Consider the following 18,079-nt stretch of genomic DNA (forward strand, 5'->3'; position numbering starts at 1 on the left):
TAAAAAGTTATTATTTTATTTTTAAAATTTTAATTAATTTTTTATATTCATGATCTCCATATTAGAAATTATATGTCCTTAAAAAATGGGTAAGAAAATCCATCTCAAAACTACGTGGACTCATAAAAACAATAACCTTAATAAAAACCCAACATTTAGTGCTTCTTTAGATGTATCCAAAGTTACAATATTTTAGAATGACAAAGCAAAAAAAAGTTAAGATAAATAGTAAAAATCGTTTGGATAACCTTGTAAAAATTTATAGTTCATCAAAAAAGATACCACTTTAGCCCCAAAACCACAAGCCAAAAATATTCAAGTCTGGACTTAAATATTTTTGGCTTGAGTTGCGTTTCTCTCAAAACTTTACACTCTCTAATCCTCACACTCTTCCCTCTCCTCCCTGCTTTCTCTGGTCTCCTCCATGCTTTATCCTCTTTCTCCTCCCTGCTTATTGTCTCTCTCTCTAACCTCGTTCCATTCAAGCTTAGTAGCCTTTTTCTCTCTAGAAACAGTGACTCCCAAAAACTGAGTAAGTAGAGGTCGTCATCAGATCTCCAATAACCATAACAAGGTAGGACAAACTTGTTCGTGTTATCTAAAATATAAACGATTTGACCACCCCCTCTCCTCTCTTTAAAAACCTCGCAGTCCCTTCTTTAAAAACTTCAGTATCTTCTCACCCTCTACCTCTCTTCCGCTCTCTACAAAATTTAGCAACAAGATGCAGGATTTCACATATTCAAAGAGCTGTGCAAGATTTCACATTTTCAAAGAGGTGAGCATTATAGTGAAATAAGATTTGCTCATGAATCTCGAGAGATTGATTATTAAAGACCTTGCTAGTTTTGGAAAAAACTTGTATTTTTTTTTGCTATGAATATTTTTTTGTTTCGAAGGGGCCATAACCGCCATTTCAAGAAAAATCCCGGGCTCTTACCTCAAAGTTTATTCCAAACCCGATAATTTGGACCAAAATCAGGGGCAAATGTGTACATTTAGCTTATCCAGAAAAAGAAAGCCACAAATACCCCTGATTCGAACAGAGGAAGGGTCCCAGAAAGAGAAAGAAAGCCGCCTTGATGGGTGATATGACCATTTTGATATAGCAAACATAATGAGGGGCATTTCAGTCAATAAAATATATTGACTATAAATACCCCTGGACGGAGGAAAGAAGGAAGCGAAGGGAAGTCTGCTGAGATGGATAATAAGGTATTTTCTGTGGAGGACATTGCAGAGACGTACTGGAATCCTCACTCTCCACCATTAACGAATGAAGAAGAAGCAGAGAAAATTAGGGTTTCGAATATGAACAGGAGTGCCTCAGAATGGGCGTTTCAGAGGTTCCTGGAAGAGGCCTCTGCAACTTCTTCTTCGCATAACAACAAAAGACAAGAGGACGAAGTTGTTGAGATCGAGAATCCACCTCCATTGTTGAATGAGGCGCAATCGAATGAAAATCCTATTCCCATGGGCTCTCAGGATCATCAGGCAATTCTCAAGCAGAGGCTTGACCTTCTTTGTGCAGCTGTTGCTCTAACTCGGGTGAGATTGATGGCTGAGTCGCTAAAAATGGTTTCTTTTGATTTTCTGTTTGTGAGTTTTTTGGGGTTTTGTTGTTATTTTGGTTGAAGCATTTGATTGGGTTTTGGTGGTTCATCGCTGTTGATTCGGGCTTGGTTCTTCCATTTCCTCATTTCTTTTGAGTTCATTGATTGATTTTTGGCGCGGTTTCGTAGTTTATCATTATTTTAAGGCACGGTTGTTGTGTTTGATTAGTAGGAGTTTCATTACGTTCATGAGAGTCTGATTTGATTTAGTTCCATTTTCTTATATGTTTCCAATTTATCTTTCTTCTGTTGAATTCCAATGGAGATATGCAGGAGCGCTCTTTCGTTACTTTATTGTTGCTTTACACAATGGGAATCTCCCTCTATTGGGTAACTGAAAATGATGGAATGTCTAACCTTGTTTGCATTTTATGATATAGGATTCTTTGTTTTGATTTATATCTTATCTAGTGCTGACATAGGAGAATATTTTGATGGTAAAAAAGTTGTTAGGGACTGAGGAAAGGTTGAGGGCAAAGGAAAGGGTAAAAAACAAATAGGTCTTGTCCATTACCATGAGAACTCAATTTTGATGAACTCTAAGAGGGTTGTAGGTAAAGTATTGAATGTTCAAGTTCTCTGATGTCCTTTTTCTCATCTCCAAGATATCTATCTTATTTCTTATGCATCTATATTTTGACACAGCGAGTCCAATTATTCTCTTATCTCCATGAAAAAATCATTTATAAGAGGATCCAAAATCCAATGAAAAACAAAGCAAAATTCCTTCTAGTTTCCACAGGATGGGTGGCCTATGTTATAATGCTCAAAGAGATGCCTCATCAGCTATGATTTTTTTCCTGAAGTATGTATTGATTGAAGTATATTCACGTAGAAGGCCATGTAACATTTTAGAATCTTGCCATTGCTTTCTCGCTGTAATGTGTCAGCTCTGAGTTTCCTTTAGTCCTTCCAACTAAGTTTAACTTGATCAATCTCCTGCGAAATGGACACAGCTTAATTTGTGGCTTGTTTCTTGGCTGATATTTAGCAATAACTGTGGTCTGTAACTGTAAGTTTTTATTTTAGTTTTTATTTTAATTTCTTTTTTTGGGATTTTTTTGTGCTGTTGTTGGGGGCGGGCTGGGGGGGGGGCGCAATTTGGCAACCAAGATTACTCCATAGAAAAACCATTATGACTGGTTCTACTGTTATCAAGAAAACCTGAAGGACTAGCGTCAGAACCCAACTAGTAACTTGTAGCTAATCATGCTAAGGTTGCGGTCTCCTGTTTTTGTGATCGTGTCAAGATCTTTTATGGGTTTGCAGTTCAAATTTGAAAAGGCGTAATTCAGACATAAAGGGATTACATCCTGAATACCAAGGATTTGTTGTCCAAATACATGCAGCCATAACATTCATAATAAACAAAGAAATTAAGAAGTCCCTCCCACAGTTAACTTACTTTAAAAAAAAAATAAAATCTCTCCCACAGTTAACTTACTTCAAAAAAGAATAAGAAAAAGTCTTTCCTACAGTTAACTTACTCAAAAAAGAATAATAAGTCTCTCTCTTGACTCATGTTTCCCTTTTTCTTGGCCATTTGCAATATTTATCCCCTAATTTCCTTTTACAGTTGGCTGGGGACCTTAAATGCATCCTGAGATTGATACAATAGTGGTTAATGTTTTTATTTTTTCAAATAGCGATCAAATTTGCTTTTTCAAATATTAATTTTACTCTTATGATTGAAATTTAACATCATGTTTGTGTGTGTATGTGTGTATATAAAGTACAAATGAACATGGTTATAAACGTGGATATTTTACTGTATCATCATTATAGAAATGGTATCTCATTAAACATGGTTCAAGAACATGGATATTTTACTACATCATTATTTATATAGATGGTTTCTTATTAAACATTAAGTATTAGAAAGGTAACCGTTATGTCTGATATGACAAATAAAAACTGCTTGAACGAAGATTGAAGCGGTGAAATATTGCGAAGGATAAAAGAAGGAATTTCATTCTCTATGGATTGGCTTCTGTTTTAGAAGATCAATTGCAAGCTCAGGTGACAAGCCCTAGTCAACTTTGTCATCACAATTTGGACAGTACCATAGGAGACAGAACTCTCTATATGCACTCTAGGATATTATTCTTTATTTGACTTATAGATCGTGAGTTTCAAGGCCTTATTGATAAACAGTGCTTTGAAACAAGGAGTTGCCCACCACTGATCCGATGCTGACCCAGATCAGTGAGTCAGCAGAAGAGGAAAACAAAAGAAAAAGGAAAAAAAGGGTATAACATCACACACATCACACACACACACACACACACATATAAGAGCTAAGTTGGTTAAAACGTCTGGCTTTGACCGCAGCATTGGAGGTCTGAACCCTCCTATCTTTTTTATTTTTTATTTTATACCATTTAGAAAAGGATAATATGTAGACAAATAATGTGTAATACAGTATCTAATATGTAAACATAGTATGTATATGCATAGTATATAATATGTACATTTAATATTATATACATAGAAAATGTGTCTTTGTATTGTATGTATTGTACATATAAAATATGTATATTATAAATTATATTCAATATATAATATTTATATTGAATATTGTATATAGTATATTTATAAACAGGAAGATGCTAGGGTGAGCCCACTAGCTCACAGAGCCCAACGGCCTATCTGGGCCGATTTGACGATCACAGATGTTCGGTAGTGTTTGAATTTTAAGTTTTTCTTCTACAAATCCAAATCACTTGAAATTTAGAGCGTGTGTACATGAAAGCTAGGTGAATCTTCGAAAAATATCAAAAAAATATTTTACATGAAATAAATTTACCAAAATATCCCCCAAAAAGTTTCAGGGGTATTTTGGTCAATTGTTTTTTCATGAATTATTTTTTTTATATTTTTATTAGGTGCGGCTTGATGAGAAGAACGCACGCCTAAAATTTCAAGTGATTTGGATTCGTAGAAAAAAAATTTAAAATTAAAATACTACCAGATATTCGTATTCGTCAGATCGGTCCAAATTCAATCTGGGCCGTTGGGCTTATACTATTCCATGAGCTAGTGGGCTCACCCAAGCTTTTTCCTTTATAAACATATTATTTGAATGTTAAAGAAAGGGGCCCTAGGAGGGTTCGAACCTGCAGCCTAGCATTTAAAAGCCACGCACTCTAGTTAGCTAATCTTATTTCAGATTGGTCTGGTACTCTAATATTATTTATATAGTTATAAACGTATGATATATGATGACCGAATCGATGATTCTGACTAGGCAACGGAACAATCATGAATGATTTTTTTATCATTGTTGACAAATAAGTTTCAAAGATAATGAGTATTCTTAAGCTGATTATGTCTTCACCATTTGAAGAGCATAATTGTTTTGGTTGTAACTTGAGCTACATAATTATCATGGTTTGAATTGATGCCTGTTTCTCTTTTTCGTTGCCACCCTTGATTAAATTTAAATACCTCAACGGTGAATTACGCGAATGTTTGACAAGCAACATGAGTGTAATGTATATCATTCACATGAGTTTGTGTCTTATATTGCTATGTGTTTGGAATGTAGAGATATCATTCACAAGAGTCTGTGTCATATATCGCTAAGAATTTGGAGTGTAGAGTGTTAAATGACATGTATTATCCAATCTTTTCTACCTGTGTCAACAGTCATCAGCTATCAAGTCACAAGATTGTCCTCTTTTGGCAGAAAGTGGAGTACAGGGTTCTGATGCTCCACAATTGGGTTTTCTTTCATCTGGTAAAGGTTCGAGCTTCCTATTGGTTCTTCGTTTATCATAATATTCTTTTATCATAATATCTTTTTGGGTCTGTCTTCATCTATGTATCTCAATAGGTTTTTGCCAATAACATTTTGATTCGAAGGTGCTATCGAAGAATCTTGCAAGTTCTGTGAAAATTCCTGGTGTTTAATGTTGTGTAGTAATATGTTGAGGAATGCAGTTTGTCCAATTCTACCATGCATGCTGTTTACACCTGAAGATAATAATAATCAGATGCTAGGCAAAAAGACAAAAAGAAACTACATTCTACAAGATAGTAGACTATACTCACATTCAGGCAAGAATAGATATCAACAGCTGACATTGTACCTATGGCATCAACATACATTAGGCCCGTAAATAGCGAATTTCTTACCATGATCTGAAATTAGCAAATTTCTGTGTTGGAAAACTTTATTTTGTTTTTATTGATTTATGGAATCGTCCGTCATTGATTTACATTTCAGGAACTTGAGCGTGCTCTAAGTGATTAAAATTGTGGTTTCAATATTTTGCTTTCTGATTCAGAATTATATGCCATTTCAATGAAGTTTCAATCTGTTAGTCATATGTTTATGGCACTGAGCCTAACAAGGGCCTGAATTTGGATAGTATCACATGGTATCTCGATGTATGAAGTAAAGGAAAACTTCAGAAACCATCCACAAAGTGTTTCTTCCTATTGTTCTTTTCAACAAATGCTTCCCAGAATGTTCGTTTTTTTCTCTTGATATTGTCCAAGAGTTTAAAATTTGGAGACCCTGAGAAGGTACCTGTAGATATCTTCCTTGCATTGGGTCTGGTGCAGGAGAGGCTACTGTCAGCCAGTGCTGAGAGGAACTTGAATGGGGATAATTTAGGAATTATTGCGCTTGAGAGCAGGAGCACTACTCCCAGATGAAATTACTTTTGTCATGGCTTGTATGACAAAGATTGTCTATCGATCAACACCCTAAGAAAACATAATATGGGATTGCAATTTCTTATGAAAGGTCATGAATTTGACTGATAAACTACCTTCTTTGACATTCCATTCATCGTCTGAGCAGATGTGTCACTCTGTGCAATCTTTTGCCTCCTTCAAAGCAGAATTTAAGGCGTATTCTTGTGGCCATAGATAAGACCAGTCTCCTGCACACCTTCTAATCTACTGCAACATGGTCTATCCCCGATGAAGTTCTTTTGACAATACTAAACCATGCATATTACATATTTTGTGTGCTCCACTCACTACCTAGACATGTATTTCTCTTTCTCTACAAACATCCTGCCATTTATCCTACTAGATTTTTTAGATGGAAATTAAAGATTTCTTTCAAATTACATAATATGAGCACATCCAATTTTGTGGGGATTAGCCACACACGAAATGAGCAAGATAAAGGTAAGAGAGGACCAGAATTAATACCCAATTTTGTGAGACAGGGAAGTTTTCAGGGTGAATTATTTCTTATATTAATTCCATTGCAGTGGATCTTTTAGAGAGTGGCATGTGGGGGTCATGGAGAGAGAGAGGCGAACACCCTTTTGTCTAGGGTTTCCACTATGGTATATATAATAGTGTCGTAGAATTTGGGTTTCCCATCTTATTGAGACTCAAAAGGGATCTAGATCAGTGCGCCATCGAGCTTGTTAACCCGGCGTGGGCTGTACTTAAGTCCTTTGGAGGTGATCCGTGTGTTTGATGTGTCTATGTGACTAGCTTTGACTGTGCTCTCATCTATCCCATCTAGTTTTGGTTTGGCATTGAAGCTTCCCATCTTAAGGTGACTAGTAGGGATGTAGGTCAGTGTGCCATTGAGTTGGTCAACCAGAGTGGGGTGTACTTAGGTCCTTTGGAGGTGATCTGAGGTAACTAATTCTAATAAAGGCTTCCCATTGTTCTTTATTTAATTTATGTATTATTTTTTCTGATTTTTATGAATAAAAGAAAGATGTTTTATTGCAGCAAGTGAGGATCCTTGGATGTAGTAGGTCTATTTTGATTGTTTGCATTGCTATTTTGATTGTTTGCAATGTAAGTGGCCTATGTAAGTAAACTTGTGGGCATAAATAAATAAACTTTTTGAATACATATATTGTACTTGATCTACAATGTCACCTTTCATTGGTATCAAAAGGAGAATTTAATGTTGTTTGGGGACATGGATGACTATTAGAGCTATTGTTTGGAGTTTGATAGAGGGTTAGTTTTGTGATGGATAATGGACAGTAGTGCAGATTTTGGAGAGGTACCCAGTGTGGGAATCCATTATTTGCGGAGCCTTATCTGCAGATGTAGGCTCTGTGATGAATTAGGATCAGATAGTGAAGGACCATCTTTCTGGAGAGGAAGGGGCACTAATCGCATGCTTCCATGAGTTTGGATTTGGATACAATGACTTATGTGATATTTGGTTGCATGGGATGTAATGAGATGGTGGAACAAATGGATTTTCTTAGTTTTCAGTTGATTTTATCTGTTGGTGGGGTGATGGAAGAATTAGAATGTTGTGGAGTTCTCGAACTCCTTTTTTTAATGAGTAACTTTCTTGTTGTTCAGTGAATAACTATGTGGTTGTTTCTAATAAATAACTATGTTGTCTTAAGATAAAGGGGCGCAAGATTTAAATCATAGAAGTAGACTAAGCTATCTTCTAAATGTCCTTGGTCAGGAACTAATCCGGCACCACTCAATCACTTAGAAATAGTTTGTCCCTCGAACATTTTAGTATTTGATATTTTGGATTGGGTATTCTGTACCCCGAAAAGCGAATGACATGGTATATAATAAGTTGTATATTTTTATCATGCAGGGCATGTATATAACTTTCCGAGGACTCAAGATCAATCTGTTGCTGGCCCTATAGGAATTCCTGCCTTGCCTGCTGTTACAAAGAATGTGGGGGCTCAGGTAAGAGCAACTACAAGTGGGTCTTCAAGAGAACAATCAGATGATGATGATGTTGAAGTTGACACAGAACTAAATGAACCAGTGGATCCTTCTGATGTAAAACGTGTAAGAAGGTAAATGTGCTTTTAATATATTTTGTGCTGGATGTGATTGCATGTTGTGTTGGTAAGATTTTTAGGAAAGCCTCTTCTGAAACTCTCTTTGTTTATCATGGAAAAGAACAGAAAAAGTCTCCTCTCTTCCATAACAATATTTCATCTTTCTCAGTTTAACTTTTAAAAAAATCATCATGTCAAATCTCTCAAATGATTCAGGATGATTTCCAATCGGGAGTCAGCACGGCGCTCTAGAAGAAGAAAGCAAGCACATCTGAGTGAGCTTGAGACACAGGCTTGGACCTTCTCTCTTAATTCTATTTGGGAAGTTAGTGGTCATTTATGTTAATCTTTGTAGAGCTATATTTAATGCTTTATTGAATTCAACAGGTTGCTCAGTTGAGAGTTGAGAATTCATCTTTATTGAAGCGTCTCTCAGACATTAGTCAAAAGTATAATGAAGCTGCTGTTGACAACAGAATCCTGAAAGCAGATGTCGAAACCCTGAGAGCAAAGGTGAGCAACTTTTTGTGTTGTGCATTTATAATGACATTAGGTAAGGCGTTATATGTTTTAGTTCTCTGGAGAGGCTATGGTTATAAACTGCTGTGAGTATTTACTTGTGCCCAAGTTTCTTCGGCTTTGTTGTCGCTACAGCTATCATGAATTCTTTAAAGAAAGGACTGTCAAAAATTCAATCTATCTCAGAAGCCGGCTTGGCTTAGCCTGTCACGGGCCAAGATGAACGGTATTTTTTTGGCCTGACAACCCAGGCCAAGCCAAGCCTGCTAGCTTGTTTATTAAAGAAGCCAATCTCAAGCTGAGAGAAGCTCGACTTGAGCTTGTTTAATATTATCCATAACTAGCAAGGGACACGTGCTCCGCATGTGTTTTCAATCTAGGATATAGAGAATTTTATTTTTTCATGCTCAAGAAATTATCTAATGCATTCGTAGATAGTACTTGTTACCTGATGCGATTCTCACTGTGGTTGTGAAGGTCAAAGCCAGCAAGTGCACTCTTTGTAAGTGTGACTACCAACACTCAGTCCTCCTTGTTGAGATATAGTATTGATCATTTTAGTGATAAGGGTTACTACTAAAACTCAATCCCATTTGATACCTCCTTATTGAGATATAGTATTGATCATTTTAGTGATAAGGGTGACTACTAAAACTCAATTCCATTTATCAAAATAGTAGCGCATGCTTTTGCGGGATTACATTGTGCACTTACCCCCATATATAAAATCCACTGAGGAATATTTTCTCGATCTAAAATTTATGGATGCCCTGCAAATAACCAAATGAGAATTTTTGAAAAAAAATTGAATTTTGAATTTCCAAACACCTAGATTTGGTCACCTAATTCTTTTTTTATATTTAATTGATAACGTTCTTCTGTTACAAATTTTAATTTATGTTTAATTTTAAATTGAAATATTTGCCTTCATTAAATATATATAATTTGACAATATAAAATTATGCTTATTCAATGAAATACCAAATATTGTTAGTTTTGAAATACGTAAATGTCCGTTTTTCGATATTATGCTTATTCAATGAAATACGTAAATGTCCGTTTTAGTTTTCGATATTGTGCTTATTCAATGAAATACGTAAATGTCCGTTTTAGTTTTCGATATTACCAAAATATCAAATACTTTATGTTATTATTGATATGTCTGTTTTTTAGACTTCATAATATTTTTTTTTAAAAAAAGATGAAACTGCCCATTTTTGGTTTTTCAAAAACCGAAATCAGACCAATTTCAGTTTTTGAAAAACTGAAAATTTAAAATTTTCTGCTCTTGAAGAACCAAAAATTTTAAACAAAAAATGTTCTCTCTAGTGGCGTATTCTCTCTACCTCTCTGAAGTCATAGTTATCCGATAATATTAGAGGGGAACAACTAGTTTGAGCCTCTAAATTTAAGAGAAATACAAAAGAGTAGGAGATTAGAAGATTAGGAGAAATCTTGTGGCGTATTCTTTTGAGCCTGTGATTATGAGATTAGAAGATTAAGAGAAATCTTGTGGCGCATTCTTTCTCTACCTTGCGTGTGGAGTTTTATCTCTCTTGTGCTCTAGTTATTTGATTTTTGATAAAATCAAGGGGAACAACTAGTTTGAGCCCACGCTAATGATCCAGCCCATGATGCCCTACCTCCAAGAAGAAATCTCGTTAATTCTGGGAATATCAGACCAGGCCAATTTCCTCTCTCAATACGTTGGATGAAACTTATTCAAAACAAAGACAATGGGTGAAGGGGAAAGATAATTTAAAAAAAAACCATTTTTACTTGTGTAATGTAGAGAGAGAGGTAGAGAGATAATACACGGATGACCCACAAAAGAGATAAAAAAAATTCGGTTTTTGAATAATAAAAAATTTAAAATTTTTCGGTTTTTAAAAAATAAAAAATGGGTAGTTTCGTCTTTTTTTTTTAATAAAATTGTTATGAAGTTCAAAAATTGACAAATAAGTAATAACCGAAAGTATTCGGCATTTTGGTAATAATAGAAACTAAAATGGATATTTATGTAATTTTTCCTAAAATATTTTATGGTTTTCTAGTATGTTATGATGATATGGTTTTTTAATAGAAACTCACGGGTAAGCTTGGAAGAACAATATATGGCATCTATTAATGGGCTCACGTGGCTAGGTCTGACATCCTCTTCAAAGTTTCCGTTAAAAAAAATGGTTTACAGTGTGGTCCTATGAGTTCAAATGGTATATATACTCCTATATATATAAAGCCTATTTAAGAGCATTTGGCATTTGCTAATTTGAAATTGATAGATCTTCGTTTTTTTAGCAAGGTCGAAGGGGTTCGACTCCTCTCAGTTGTGGGCACTTCATAATTGTGCTTACCAAAGCATTTAGCCTGAGTACTATACGTATGATCATGGGGGATCATGCAAGGACTTGTTTTTTTTTGGTGAGTGATGGCTTGTTTGTATGTATATATTCCCAAACTTTCTGCATATTGTATGTATTACAAAAAGAAAGTTTGCGAATTCACAAATTTTAGGACCAAACCTCACTTCAAAACTGCTGTTATATTTCTTATGCACCACGTGGTCTTCAAACCAAAAAGGTCCGCACCAAATAACCAGCACCTCTATTATTGCTTTGGAGGGGCAGCCGGTTTTCCAAATCCTAGTGAACTCTTGGGTGCGCACTATGTATTTTGTCCCTCATATAGAACACTTGAAGATTGGATATTAAACTTTTCTGTCATAGTTATGAAGAAAATCAATTTTATTTATATTTTCAGAAATTTCTTAAATATGTATTTCATAAACAAATGCATAAACCAGCAGAACCAAAGCATAAAGCTTTTGCAAAACTTTTTGAACTCTGTGCTCCCACAAACATGTACTGTGAGCTGGCTACCTCAAATAATTTTTGAAAATATTTTAAAATTTGCAATGCATTATACAACTTATTTTATGAAGGAAGTTAAATCTTATTATTTAGAACAAATTTTTACCTAATAGATCATATACACAATATGTACTGATGGAAAACAAATTTATATATATAAAAGAAAGCTCATACGCATATAAGAAGCAAACAGCTGAAGCCGCAAAGGTCTACTTGGGAGATGTGTGTTCCCGAGTGTAAGTGGTGCTTTACTTATAAAGATATATACAAGAAGTAGATTATCTTGACCTCATCACGAATAGGGAACTCAAGGTATTATATTAAACGATATAGAAATTCACTATATTATAGATTCCAAGGAAAGAAATTCTTTAAGCTATCCAATTTGATATCTAATGAGTGGGAATGATTATGACCTCTATGTATAAAAGGATAAATGGTTTCTTTGTAGACAATCCCTTATGTTATTTGTAGGCTTGTGCTCGTGCGTGGTTGTTTATTCCATGATTAAGCTTGTTCATGGGTTTGTGTAAGTAAGCAAAGCTCAAGCTTACATTCCCTTCAGCCAGCCAAGCTCATGCTTGGTGTTTGCAAGCCATGCTTGAACATTCCCAAGCTTGACTCGGCTTGAAGACACCCCCATTGTAAACTATCCGACCCATATGAGTAATAGTTCCAAGAATTGGCACATCATATACATACTGTGTCAAAAAGAAAAAAAGAAGATGAAAAACACCCAAACATGCACATGATTACTTACAATGGGAGACCAAATGGGTCTGTCATTGTCCAATGAAATGATGGATATTCATGAAGAGTTGGTGGGACCCACTATTTGGATTGACCATGTTTTGTCCTCATGGATACCACTCACTTACCATAACTGTCTATATTCTTGGTTGGTTGTGGATCACCCAAATGAACTACTGTTGAATATAAATGAACATGCACACATGCTCAGAGAAATGGAGGAGATTTCCGATGGACAATGAGAAAACCATCGTCAATTGGACCAATCACCATTCAAATGAAAGGATGGGTGGTAATGGAGAAAGACTGACCCCTCATAAGCAGACATGAACCTAATGGTGGGTCTCAGTCTCCTCCTCCCCATTCATTATATTAATTGATGGTGATGGCCTTAAGTATTATGGTGTTCCCAGAATCCTTGGAATAGAAAGAATTTTCTCTCAAACTGCTAATTTTCCATTGAGAAAATATATCAACCCTCTCTCTATCTCTCTCTCAGGTGAAGATGGCTGAGGATTCTGTTAAGAGGGTGACAGGCGGGGGTGCCTTTGCCCTTACAATGTCTGATATTTCGGGAATCAGCGCGCAATTTAGCCCATCTGATGCATCATCAGTCGGAGCTGCAGTTCCTGTGCAAGACGATGTGAAGCATTTCTTCCAACCCACTGACATCCATGACCATCAGAGATTGAGTAATGGACTCATGGACATGGGTCTTAATGGTGGGGAAGAAGCCCACAGTGCTATGGTGGGCAAGATGGGAAGGACCCCATCACTGCAAAGGGTAGCGAGCTTGGAACATTTACAAAAGAGGATACGGGGTGGGCCCAGTAGTGCTTGTGGACCCATACCTTGGGATGCAAGCTGGGATGCTGAGCCCTCAAACAAAGCTGAGGGCAATAACAAGTAAGTTATGGAAGCTTGGTATTTTGATCGAATTCATTAAAGAATTTGATTATTTGGAGCTGCTTGCCTTACTTGCCATTATTGGATGCAATGAACATATATCTACATGTTGATTCATATGTCATATTCGTATGTAATTTTGTGGGAAGTTCGGTAAAAAGACTGGAGAAGTATACTTTTATTATGTTGGGGACATGCCCCCAAGAAGTCTTATTTGAGATGATGTGATTTTATACTTGGAAGTTGGAATCAAGATTTTATGCTACCACATAAGTGAAATGAGAGAATTCTAATTTAGTGAGAATTCTAAGAGTTTTGATGAGTCTCATTTTTCTTCTTTTTCTTTTGAGGGTATATTTCTCCTTCAATTTCTTGAAAGCATGGGTTCCTTCGACATGGCGCCTCAACAGGAAAAGTCCTTTTCATTTGGAATAGGAAGACTTTTTCCCCATTATCACGAAACATTTGTAAAAGAAACTATTAAATGATGTAGAAAATTTAAGAGATATGTTGATGCCGCACAAATGAGAGAGAGAGAGAGAGAGAGAGAGAGAGATTTTTAGAAGCTAACAACTTACATTGATATATATATAGAGAGAGATCCAATTGCCTCCCTATTATTGCATGCAACAACTTACGCTAGGGGCATTTCTGTCATTTCCAAGGTTCAAACCCATTTCACCCGACAATTCTAGACATTCCAAACCACCGGCAAAATTCAAATCTCCAACTCTGCAAGGCTGCAACTTCCTTCCCTCTTTATTGAGCAACCGGTGAATGATCCCCAATGCTATAACCAGGTTTCCTCAGTTTCCAGTCTTCAAAACCCTAAAGCAATGCACCCAAGTGCATGCCTATATGATCATAACTGGTCTAATTCTCAATCCTCAGAACCCCAAAAAACTGTTACTCTTTCTCACTGATCCTGATCATGGAAATCTTCATTATGCTCGCCTTGTTTTTCGTCGAATCTCAAACCCCTCGCTCTTTCTTTGGAACACCTTCATCAAAGGATGCTATAAGAACCATGCCGCAAGAGAAGCCATTGATTTATACAGGGAAATGCGGCGTTCTAACATGTCTTTAGACATGCACACCTTCCAGTTCTTGTTCAAAGCATGTGCACGAGCTGTTGCAGAGAGAGAGGGAATGGAAATCCATGGTAATTTTATCAAGCTTATCTCTGTAACTGACGTGTTTGTTGATAACTCTTTGATTCATATGTATTGCTCGTTTGGTCGGGTTGAGCTTGCTAGGAAAGTGTTTGAATTGATGGGTTTTAAAAATGTTGTTTCATGGACCTGTATTCTAAATGGTTATGCAAAATTAGGTCTAATGGATGATGCCCTTCGAGTGTTTGATGAGATGCCTGATAAAAATGTCGTTTCATGGGCGAGTATGGTTGCTGGGTATGCTCAGTGTGGTCGGGGTCAAGAGGCAGTGAGGTTTTTCAGTGAGATGATTTTGGTGGGTGTCAAGCCAGACTCAGTCTTATTCGTTTCAGTGCTTTCCGCTTGTGCCCTATTGGGGAATTTACGGATGGGGAAATTGGTTCATGGATTTCTAGAGAGGGAAGGTATTGAAATGACTAATAATTTAGCTGTTGCTTTGATAAATCTATATACAAAGTGTGGAGATTTTGTAGCTTCTCGACAAGCCTTTGATAGGATGCCTCAAAAGGTTCTTGCAGCTTGGAATGTGATGGTAGATGGATACTGTAAATTTGGTGACATAAGATCTGCAAGTTTGCTTTTTGAACAGATGGCTGAACGAGACATATTATCATATAATTCTATGATCATCGGGTATATGCAGAGCAACCAACTTGATAAAGTTTTCTCACTCTTTGAGGAAATAAAAGCTTTTGGATTGAAGCCTGATAAGTTCACAATTGCGAGCCTCCTCACTGCCTGTGCAAATTCTGGTTCCGTACAGAGAGGAAAATCACTCCATGCATACATAGAAGAGCACTCAATAGAGAGGGATATTTTCCTTGACACCGCACTCTTGGATATGTATGCAAAATGCGGGAGAATTGATCAAGCACTGCATGTGTTTCAAGGGATGAGAGAGAAAGATGTAATGGCTTGGACTGCAATGATCTCAGGTCTTGCAATGCATGGCCATGGCCGTCCTGCCCTTGATATTTTCTCAAAGATGCAGAGCTCAGGGATCAAGCCAAATGACATAACTCTCATAGGTGTTCTCAGTGCATGTAGCCATACTGGTCTTGTCAAAAAGGGGAAGTACCACTTTAACCAAATGCCTTTTCTCTACAATCTCACTCCAAAAATAGAGCACTACGGCTGTATGGTTGACCTTCTAGGACGAGCAGGCCTCTTCAAAGAGGTAGAAGAGCTCATAGAAACCATGCCAATGAAGCCTAACGGAGTTATATGGGGTTCTGTTTTGGGAGCCTGTAGAGTCCATAACCATGTCAGTTTAGCTGAAAAGGCAGCAAACCACCTCCTTGTGCTAGAACCAGAGAAAGATGCAGTCTATGTTCTCCTATACAATATATATGCAAGTGGTGCAAGATGGGTTGATGCCATTAATGTTAGAAAGATAATGGAAGAGAGAGGAGTTCAAAAGATTGCTGGTTTGAGCTCTATAACGGTGGATGGAACTGTTCATGAATTTGTTGCAGGTGATAGGTCTCATCCTCAATTTGAAGAGTTAGAGGCTGAGATGAGAGCAATGGCTATTAAATTGAGGGAAGTCGGTTACGCTCCTAAGGTTTTGCAGGTGGCTCTTGATATAGATGAGGAGGAGAAAGAGGGTGCACTTTTTGGCCACAGTGAGAAGATGGCTGTGGCCTTTGGGCTCATTAGGCTGAGCCCTGATGAGCCCATTATTGTGATGAAGAACTTGAGGGTGTGTGAAGATTGCCATTTGGTTATTAAGCTGGTGGCTGGGATCTATGAGAGAGAGATTATAGTGAGAGATAGGACTCGGTTCCATCACTTTAGAGATGGAAACTGTTCATGCATGGGTTATTGGTGAACTATTGCTACTCCAACTAGTTTACTAGATTATAGGGCGGTATTTTAAGAGAGAGAAAGGGGAAAATAGGAGAAGGAAAAGTTGGGAGTTTTTGTGGGAACAATGGGATGTAGTGGAGATGCGAGATTTTGAGAAGAGAGAGCAAAGAATGGAGAAGTGAGTTGGTTTTTCAGCAGAGTGGTGGAAGTGGTTTTGCAGCTGAAGAAAATGATTAAGATAAAAGCACTCCAAAAAAAAAAAAAAAAGAAAGAAAGAAAAGGAGAATCAGAAGAAAGGAGTTCAATGATTAATGAGATGGGTTTGAGCTTAACCTCAACGGGTGAGAAACATGTTATTATTATTATTATTATTATTAACTAAAATTTTCTTTTGTTTAATTCTTTTTACTGGTTCAAAAGTTTAAAATATTTATCTTTATACATTATAGCCTAGTGTTTGAAAACTCAGCCAGAGTTCTCTTGGACTTGGCCCCTTCCTGAGCCGAGTACCTGGGTACAAACTCTAGCAAACTAAAAAAATATAAACTTTAGCAAACATAAAGATTAGTTTTGTAAAATTATATGTCAACATCAGCATTATTAGAGTTTTTTCCTAATTGTTTGGCTTGACACAGGCACTACTCGTACTAGTATGTTGATCCACACACATAATGCTAGTGGTTCCCTCGCCAAACCATCTTGCTCGAGTGGCTCCAAAGCCACTCCACACACACTTACACATGTTATGGCACATGGTTCAACCATTGCCATAATGCATCAGGGCATGTAGAAGTTCACCCCTGTTTCCTCACTTACTGGTTCAACCATTGCCATAATGCATCAGGGCATGTAGAAGTTCACCCCTGTTTCCTCACTTACTTCAGGTCTCTTTGGACAAGGACCCACTAAGAGTGGTATTCAAGCCACTCATGCATCGTATGATATCCACATGGCTGGGGCAGTCCGAAGACTGCATCCAAAAGAGCACACGACCCACGACTCAGTCAAGGATCACAATCGAACATGCGCATGCATGTTAAGAAGAGTGGTCCTACAATTTAAAGTGTGAACCTTATATAAGCTTTTCTTCTAGGGGCTCTCTGAAAAGTCCCCATAGTAGTGTTTTTTCTCGTAGTCCCCAGGGACCACTTATGTGTGCAAAGCAGAACATATAGAGAAGGATATCCACTCCTAAAATCTCTTTTTTTTTTTTTTGAATGGATATCTACTCCTAAAATCTCTCCTTAAAAATCTCACTATTCAGCTCTTGCATCTCTCTCCCTTAACTTTTATGTTCATCTACGTTCTCTTTCTTGTGTTACAGCAACTACTAGAATTCACATCATGAGCTCACTTCAAGAGCCAAGTATGTTTTGTCCATTTACTCTTGATATTTTTTCACAGCATTATGCAACTTTCAAGCATATAAGGTGCCCATTAGATAGAATTTTATATTTTATTTTATTTTTATCCTCTAAGGATACTTCTTTTTTCCAAACAGAACAGAGTTGATTAATTTTTAGTATAATTCTTTTGTGCCTGGTGAAGGTGTGCTCGAGTACCTGGTGTTTTACATGGTAGTCTACATGTTCACTTTTGGTTTTCTTGCACATTATGCATATACAATGGCATCATGGGCATATTGTTTACGCCTGATTCTTTAGAAATTTGGTTTACCTGAATTTGCA

General features: G+C 36.8%; 2 protein-coding genes across 12 annotated transcripts; both read left to right on the forward strand.

Moving 5' to 3' along the window:
• The first annotated feature begins 1,179 nt into the window (after positions 1–1,179).
• LOC18429540 (light-inducible protein CPRF2) lies at positions 1,180–13,714 on the forward strand. 11 transcript variants are annotated; one of them, XR_016051873.1, is made up of 8 exons: positions 1,180–1,548; positions 5,262–5,358; positions 8,170–8,380; positions 8,582–8,657; positions 8,753–8,878; positions 9,362–9,386; positions 11,183–11,305; positions 13,004–13,133. XR_016051873.1 is itself a non-coding variant. In XM_020664218.2 (7 exons), the coding sequence occupies exons 1-7, from the start codon at positions 1,204–1,206 to the stop codon at positions 13,015–13,017; spliced, it is 894 nt and encodes a 297-aa protein (XP_020519877.1). In that variant the 5' UTR covers positions 1,180–1,203; the 3' UTR covers positions 13,018–13,714. The 11 variants fall into 11 exon arrangements, 6 of the variants coding, with proteins under 6 accessions (XP_020519877.1, XP_088717757.1, XP_088717758.1 ...); XR_016051874.1 differs by having other exon boundaries at positions 5,262–5,352; XR_016051877.1 differs by lacking the exon at positions 11,183–11,305 and having other exon boundaries at positions 5,262–5,352; positions 8,582–8,640; positions 13,004–13,714.
• Positions 13,715–14,026: 312 nt separating this feature from the next.
• LOC105420287 (pentatricopeptide repeat-containing protein At5g66520-like) lies at positions 14,027–16,545 on the forward strand. The gene is made up of 2 exons (XM_020664217.2): positions 14,027–14,572; positions 14,741–16,545. The coding sequence occupies exons 1-2, from the start codon at positions 14,188–14,190 to the stop codon at positions 16,411–16,413; spliced, it is 2,058 nt and encodes a 685-aa protein (XP_020519876.1). The 5' UTR covers positions 14,027–14,187; the 3' UTR covers positions 16,414–16,545.
• The last annotated feature ends 1,534 nt before the right edge of the window (positions 16,546–18,079 follow it).

Source organism: Amborella trichopoda, chromosome 3 (genome assembly GCF_054954075.1).
Source record: "Amborella trichopoda isolate Santa Cruz 75 chromosome 3, AtrichopodaSantaCruz75HAP2 v2.0, whole genome shotgun sequence".
Lineage (NCBI taxonomy): Eukaryota > Viridiplantae > Streptophyta > Magnoliopsida > Amborellales > Amborellaceae > Amborella > Amborella trichopoda.